Source organism: Chrysochloris asiatica, unplaced genomic scaffold, assembly GCF_000296735.1.
Source record: "Chrysochloris asiatica unplaced genomic scaffold, ChrAsi1.0 scaffold00009, whole genome shotgun sequence".
NCBI classification, from domain to species: Eukaryota; Metazoa; Chordata; class Mammalia; order Afrosoricida; family Chrysochloridae; genus Chrysochloris; species Chrysochloris asiatica.
In genome coordinates, this window is record NW_006408527.1 from 14,459,685 (window position 1) to 14,467,678 (window position 7,994).

A 7,994-nucleotide genomic window follows, 5' to 3' on the forward strand; every position below is an offset into this window, starting at 1 on the left:
TTAAAACAGAGATTTATTAAGAACAAGATGTAGTGTAAACTGGGGAGACAATAACCACACAACATGAAACCAAAGAATCCATAATAGTGAAGCAGTAGACACACGTTTAATGGGTTAGAGCAAAGAAACTGACATAAATTATTTTGATTGTAGGTCAGCATCAGAACAAGTTTGCTCAAAGTACATATGTGTCATTTTTCTGTAGTCAAGTGCCACCATTTACTTGTGTTTATTCACTATAAGATGAGGATTTGTGCTTATTGAAAGACATCTGCTGTGACACACTGCATTTGAATTGCTGAGTTGGCAAAGAATAGTGAATGTATCATGGACTGCCAGAAGAAAAAACAAATCAGTCTTAGAAAAAATACAACCAATATGTTCCTTTGAAGTCCGGATGGTGACACTTCAGCTCGCCTACTTTGAATTAATCATCAGGAAAGGCCAATGGCTACAAAACGACCTCATGTTTCATAAAGCGAGGGGTTAGTGGCAAAGCAGGAAACGCTTCATGAGATGGGTTGACAAAAGATGGTGCCAGGCTGGGCAATTTTTTGTTGTTATATATATAAAGTTTGGGTCTTGGTGTGAAGCTGTGGGATAAGCATTGGATTGCTAAGCACAAGGTCAGCAGTTCAAACCTACCAGCAGGTGCTTGGAGACCCTATATAGGGTCGCTATGAGTCAGAACCCTCTCAACAGCACTTAACAACAACATAGATGAGGCTGCTATGTGTCAGAGGCATCCCATCAACTACTAACCAAAAGGCTGGAAGTTCAAACCCATGAAAGACAGGCAATCTGCTTCTGAAAGGTCACAGCCTTGAAACCCCATGGGACAGTTCTATTCTGTACTTGTGGGGTTGCCGTGAGCTGACATCAGCTTGACTGAAACTAACAGCAACCATGTACAACTAACAAGATTTGAATACACGTGGGGTCACCTGGAGTTGGTGTCAACTCATTAGCAACTTTTACTTTTGGTATCACACACATTAGAGTTGGCTCCTTCAGGATGGAGAAAGGAAAATGGGAAGAAAAAAGGGAGAGGGGAGAAAAGGGAAGAGGTGCTTACAATTACCTAGGATAGCAGTCTACCTGGAACTTGTTATTGCTCTGTGCCTTCAAGTTCACTTTAATTCCTACATTACCTATATGACAGATGAGATCTGTCCTATAGGGTTTCCTAGCTGAAATCTTTTCAGGAGCCTGTCACCAGCTCTTTTCTCCCAGAACAGCTAGGTTCAAACTGCTGGCCTTTTGATTAGTAGGTGAGTGCCTGGCCACTGTACCACCAGGGTTCCGTATCACAGACTAAGGGCTGTGATCTATTAAACTCTGCACATGAGGTCCAAAATGAAAGAGAAGTAATTGCATAATCACTTCTAACTAGAACCCATTGTTCCATTGTTTCAATACACTGCTGTGGGTATAATGAAATGTAAAATAAATCGAATGGACTTTAGACATGAACTTGTACAGGGTGCTCCTATCGGACACAGGTTATCTAAATTAAAATAAGGACCATCTGATTTTTAATAGATGATTATTTATTGAAGCCACTAAATGCAAAAAAGTGAAAACTTAAGGTGTGTGATCCTGGTATCAGTTATCCATACTTGCACATTCCTGTAGTTGGTATGCATATTAGCAAGCTTTGCTAAAGATATTTAGTGCAGTAAATGATGATAAGCTTTCTCTGTGGAACTGCAAAGAAATTAAACTAAATCCATCTTCTTGGGGAAAGAGATGCAACACATTTAAATGCTTTTCTCCTTGTCTATCTCTTTCTCCAGGTTGCCAATCTCCAAGGACAGTTTATACAACTCCAGGGCCACTTTTGAGTCCTGGGAATTTGGGAGGCACTGTAAGACATTTTGGCATGACAGGAGTATCTCAGGAACCCCAGGAACTTCCTGAAAGAGAAAATCAAAAGAGTGATTTCTGAAAATCTTCCCTACCTTGTGAAGGGCTGTACTTCTTTCTGGAAGCCTTATAATAGCACTGAAGATGAGGAGGGGCCCCAGACTAAAAGGCAAGCAGGAACTTCAGAAAAATCTTAGGATCTTAGCAAAGTAGTTCTTAGGTAATAATCAATATCAGCTGAAGCAGAGAGAGAGTCACATTGCAAAATAATCCCCAAACCTTAAAGAACTGCTGGCTTTTCAGCTCTGCTGATAAACAAGCAATTGAGGGTGGGTGGGTGGAATGCAACATATATTTCTGCAATTAAGGTTAAGGGTGGAACCTGAGGAGCTGCTAATGGTTAACAGTTGGTTGCTAACCGAAACACTGGTGATTCAAGTCTTACTCAATGGAACTTCAGAAAAACCAGCCATTTAAAATCCTGAGGCACACACTTTTTTCTAATGCACACAGGGTCTCCATGCATCAAAATTCCTCATTCATGGAGCAGGCCGTTTCCTTATCCTTTATCTTGAAACATCATCTGACACAAAATGCATAGAATGAGAGTTATTTACCCTTTCACACTTGGGCACATTCGGGGTCCAAGATTTGTTCTCTGAGCAAGAGATGTGCTGGGAGCCGACCATCCGGTAGCCAGGGTCACACTGGATGACAACAGTGTCAGGGTTGACATACTGATCCTTCTCCACAGACAGCTTTCCATTTGGGATGTCTGGCTTTAGGCACAGAGCTGTAATCAAATCGCAGTTTCTTAGCATCCTGTGTAGCTTAGAAAAAAGTGCATTTTAGCAATGTTAAGTAGTAAAAGGGACAAGCAATGCTGTTGTCTCCTACTGTTTCTGTCCACATTCCTATTGCCAGTTCTAGCAGCAGTATACTTCCACCAACATGATCCCTGGTGGATATTCACTCAACACTTGCTATACTTATATACCTGCATACGTTAGAAACACATCACATGCATTATTACATGTGAGCTTTTTAACACCCTGCATGGGAGGTCTGTGGTTATCCACATAGTACAGTTGAGCAAACTGAGGACAGAGAGGCTAAATATATTTCTCCAAATCACATAGCTTTTAAGTGGCCGAGACAGAGTACGAACCCAGGGGTGTCTCATTCCATATTCTGAGTTCTTTATTTCTATACTCTAGGGCCTCTCCCATCACATCAGCTTGCTCATGATTAAAACATAAACAGCAACAGAACTTAGCTACCGGAATTGTTCTGAGTAAAATGATGTAGAAACACTTTACTTATTCTGCCTTAACACAATAGGAAGGTCAAGTGTCTCAAGAAAGGTGGTGATCTGCATCAGACCAAAGAGTGCTATTTCTTGGGTATTTGACTCCACTTAGGTTCTAGCACTTATCCATGGCAACACAGGAGACATCTCTGAACTCCTTCACAGTGGGGTCTACCTACTTACCAATATAATGCCCCCAGAGCTTGAGTTACCTTTACACTGAGGAGCTGGAGAAAACCATCTTGAAAATCGGCAGGAGATTTTAGCAGCACCAACCAAAACGTATCCTTCTTCGCATTCGTACTCCACCTCAGTAGTGATGAAGGACATGACTCCACTAACATCTTTATAGTGGCCATGTGTGATTCTAGGAGGACTGCTGCAACCTTGGATGGTGAGAGAGAAAGAGAGAGATGAGAGACTTTTTCTGACTCATTACAGAAATAGCACAGAATTAAGAGGATTCATTGCAAGACTTTTATCCTTCTTAGTCCCCTCCACTGCTGGTCATCTTAACCTATAATTCACAAAATGGAGGGGAACCCCTCACATTACTCTGTGGAGGAGCATTAAGAACAAGTGTGTGTGTGTGTTTGAGGGAGGGAGAATTTAATTCTCAGCTTGTATTGTTATCATGTTATTAAATGCTGTCCAGTCAATTCTGACTCCACAGCACTTAATAACATAATAACAAATGTTTATATACACAGTTGTTATGTTATTATATAACATAGTGACCCTGTATAGGTTTTCCAAGGAACCCAAGGAGCAGCTGGTGAGCTTTAACTGCTGGCCTTGCTGCTCAAGCCGACTTTGCAGTCTAGTGCATTAACTAACAACGCCACACCAGGACTCTTCAGCTTCTATTGTTCTTGTTGTTAAGTGCCGTTCAGTCGGTTCGACCCATAGCGACCCTGTATAGGGTTTCTGAGGAGCAACTGGTGAGCTTGAACCGCCAACCTTGCAGTTTAAACGGCTTCTATAGAACTATTTAAGGAGCTCAGGTAGCGTAGTCGTTATGAATCTGTCTGCTAATCTCATGGTCAGCAGTTCGAATTCGAAACTACCAGCTGTTTCATGGGAGAAAGATGAGGCTTTCTGCTCCTATAAAGATTTATAGCTTTGGAAACCCTGTACAGGGTTGCTGTGAGTCAGAACGGACTCAAAGGCACTTAACAACAACAATAGAACTATTTAAATAAATAATTTCCTTTGTGTGCCTGTATACACACATTTGTGTAAGTTGACTACTGTGTTAGTTAGGCATTATCTTAAGCACTTTACAAATATTAGCTTGTTAGAGTACCCCAAGCAACCCTAGGAAGTAGTCATTGTTATTATCCCTATTGACAAATGAGGAAAGAAGCACAGAGAGGTTAAGTACTTAGTCCAAGGTCACACAGCTAGTGAGGAGCTGAATCAGATTTTGAACCCATGTGGTCTTGTTTGGTCCAGTTTATGCTATTAGAAATATGCTGCTTTGGCTAAAAGTATATGTTACTTAGGGATAGTATAAGACCTTTGGATAATAAAGCTTAAAGTCAGCAATTGTTGTTGTTGTTGTTAGGTGCCATCAAGTCGGTAACGACCCATAGAGACCTTGTGCACAGCAGAACGAAACACTGCCCGATCCTGGGCCAACCTCACTACTGTTGCCATGCTTGAGTCCATCGATGCTGCCACTTGGCCAATCCATCTCATTGGGGGTCTTCCTCTTTTTCTCTGACCCTTCACCTTACCAAACATGATATCCTTTTCCAGTGACTGGTCCCTCCTGACAATATGTCTGAAGTATGAGAGACGAACTTTGGCCATCCTGGCCTCCAAGGAACACTCTGGCTGCACTTCTTCTAAAACGGATATGTTGGTTCTTTTGGCAGCCCATGGCACTTTCAATATTCTCCTCCAACACCATAACTAAAATGCATCAATTCTCTACAGTCTTCCTTATTCACTGTCCAGGTTTCGCATGCATGTGAGTTTCTTGAAAATAACATGGCTTGGGTCAGGCGCACCTTAGTCCTCAAAGCAGATTTGCCTAATGCAATACGTCATTTGATTTCTTGACTGCTGCTTCCATGAGTGCTGTAGTTGGTACAAGAAGAATGAAGTCCTTGACAACTTCAATCTTTTCCCCATTGATAAGAATGTGAGCAATAAAGGACTTTTTTTTGGTTTGGTTTTGACTGGAGTTACTCAAAAAGCATTTGTGATAAACAGACATCAGTCTGTGAAAAGTAGTAAAGAATTTGTGTAAATTCAGAATCCTCAAGCACCTCCTCACTCTCTAACCGAAAGAATACCATCATGTTTTGACTCACTTATTAAAAGGGATCTTGGGGAAACAGTAAAAATCAGTGACTTGAATAATGAATGAAATAGAAGTACTTTGTATTCAAAGTCATTATACTAGGATTAATAAATTCTTGTTTGAGAATTTAATTAAAAAATTTAACACATTGGTAAATGCAGATCATTTTTAAGGGATTTTAGGAACTATTTCTTATTAGGGTAGAAATAGGATCCTATAAATAAAACATTAAAACCTTATAGTGGCCCACAAGTATTTAGAGAAATGTTTCCTGTTCATTTCTCACTGAAAACACACTCACAGAGAACCACATGTTTCTGCACCACAACTTTAAAAAACAAAATCTTTTTAATACATCTTATTTTTTATAACAACTTAAAGTTTACAGAAAAATATGCAGAAAGTACAGTTCCATATTACTATCCACCCCTGTGCTGCATAAGATTCTCCTACTATGACAATCTTGTATTAGTGTGTATAGTACATTTGTTAGGATTGCTGACTATTAAGATATTATTAGTAGCTAAAGGCCAAGGAGCTCTGGTAGCATAGTGGTTACGAATCGGGCTGCAAACCACAATGTTGGCAGTTCGAAACTAACAGCTGCTCCGTGGGAGAAAGATGAGGCTTTCTGCTCCCATAAAGATTTACAGCCTAGGAAACCCTGTACAGGGTTGCTATGGTTCGGAACCAACTGGACGGCACTTAACAACAACAAAGGCCACGGAGTCCTGGAGTGGAGCTGTGGGTTAATTCGGCAGACTGCATGCCATTTGAACTGCAAGGTTGGCCATTCAAGTTCACCACCTGCTCCTCGGAAACCCTATACAGGGTCGTACTCGACGACACTTAACAACAACAACAACAAAGGCCATGGAGTCCTGGTCTGGTGCTTTGGGTTAATGTACTGGACTGCAAGATCAGTTTGAACTGCAAGGTCGGCGGCTCAAGCTCTCAGCTGCTCCTCGCAGAAACCCTATACAGTGATACTGTGAGTCCTTGGAAGGAGTCCGAAGGATTCCACAGCACTTAACAACTACAAAGGCCATAGTTTACATTAAGGTTTACTCTTTGTATTGCAGGTTCTTTAAGTTTTGACAGATGCATATGAATCATTATAAAACCATGCAGAATAGTGTCACTAGCCTTAAGAAAATATGATCTTGCTGCATCATTTTGCACTCCCACAGAAGATGAGAGTTCCTGCTGCTCCAAATCCTCCCCATCATTTGGTTTTGCCAGTGTTTTGTTTTTAGCTATTATAATAATTAACTATGCAAAGGCATCTGACTGTGTGGGTCATGACAAACAATTTGGAAGTATTGCCTAAGGACATACCAATAAACAATCATCAGCTAAATATAAATCAACACCACAATGTCTCAAAAAAAAAAAACAAAAAACAAAAACCAGACTATTTCAGCTTACACAAAGAACTAAAGACAGAGTGCCTCAAACAAGTGACCAAGATACAGAATCAGAAAATATAACACCAGAAATGATATCAGAACTACCTGATAAGGAATTTTAAAAAAGAATGTTACTTAGGAATCCTTAGTGGCTTGAGAGAAAAAATGAAAACACTACAGGTGAAGTAAAGGAAAACATAGGAAAAAAAAAAACACAAAAAACTATGAAACAAATTGGGAAACAAATTGACAAAATAATTGATAACATGAGAATGATACAAAATCAGCAATGAGAAAGTCAGAAGATAACATTAAGACTTCAGAAATAGATAAGACACTGAAAAGGCAAAAAACCCAAAAATCAATGGAAAGTTGAATTACTGAGCTTGAAGAAAAATCTCTCAAAATTCACTTGCTAGAGGGACATTCAGAAAAAACAAAACAAAACAAAAATATGTGAAGAAAGTCTACGTTTATGTGGGACACTATCAAGAGGAATGATTTCCATGCGATAAGAATTCCAATACAGGAAGAAACCAAAAAACACTGTCCAACAGTTGTTGGAAGAAAACTTTCCTAACATCATGAAGGACAAGAAGATAGCCTTTCAAGAAGCTGAATGAACTCCAGACAGGATAGATCCCAAAAGAAAAACACCAAGATATACAATAATCAAACTTTTCAAACCCAAAGGTATAGGAAGAATCCTAACAGCAGCTCTGGAAAACTGAGAAGTTACCTACAAAGGAGGATTAAAGGCTAAACTCTGATTTCTCTGTAGAAACCATATGCAGGCACAAGACAATGGAATGATACATAAAACTCTGAAAGGAAAAAATTGCCAACCAAGAATCATGTATCCAGCAAAAGTGTTCATCAAATATGATGATGATATTAGGTCACTTTAAGACAAACAGAAATTAAAAGAATTCATAAAAACCAGACAAGCCTTACAAAAAAATACTAAAGGGAGTTCTCTGGACAGAGAATCGACAACAGCAGACAACAACCTGAGACTAACACACATGACAATATCACCTACACTTATCCCTGACTTAGAACTATGAAAAGAGAACCAGATATAGTTGCAACAACAACA

The 7,994-nt window shown here is 39.8% G+C and overlaps 1 protein-coding gene across 1 annotated transcript; it reads right to left on the reverse strand.

The window, feature by feature from the left end:
• Positions 1-1,760: 1,760 nt before the first annotated feature.
• On the reverse strand, positions 1,761-3,505 carry LOC102835252 (C4b-binding protein alpha chain-like). Its single transcript, XM_006834203.1, has 3 exons — positions 3,388-3,505; positions 2,484-2,659; positions 1,761-1,916 (listed from the first exon to the last, which is right to left on the reverse strand). Exons 1-3 carry the CDS (start codon positions 3,503-3,505, stop codon positions 1,761-1,763), a joined length of 450 nt encoding a protein of 149 aa, XP_006834266.1.
• Positions 3,506-7,994: the final 4,489 nt, after the last annotated feature.

Excerpts from the sequence above, each read along its gene's own strand:
- LOC102835252 (XM_006834203.1), bottom strand. The coding sequence starts at position 3,505 with ATGTCCTTCATCACTACTGAGGTGGAGTACGAATGCGAAGAAGGATAC. Across the intron at positions 2,660-3,387 it reads TCCAGCTCCTCAGTGTAAAG|CTCTGTGCCTAAAGCCAGAC; the intron begins GTAACTCAAGCT and ends ATTTGATTACAG. Across the intron at positions 1,917-2,483 it reads ATGTGCCCAAGTGTGAAAGG|GAAGTTCCTGGGGTTCCTGA; the intron begins GTAAATAACTCT and ends TTTCTCTTTCAG.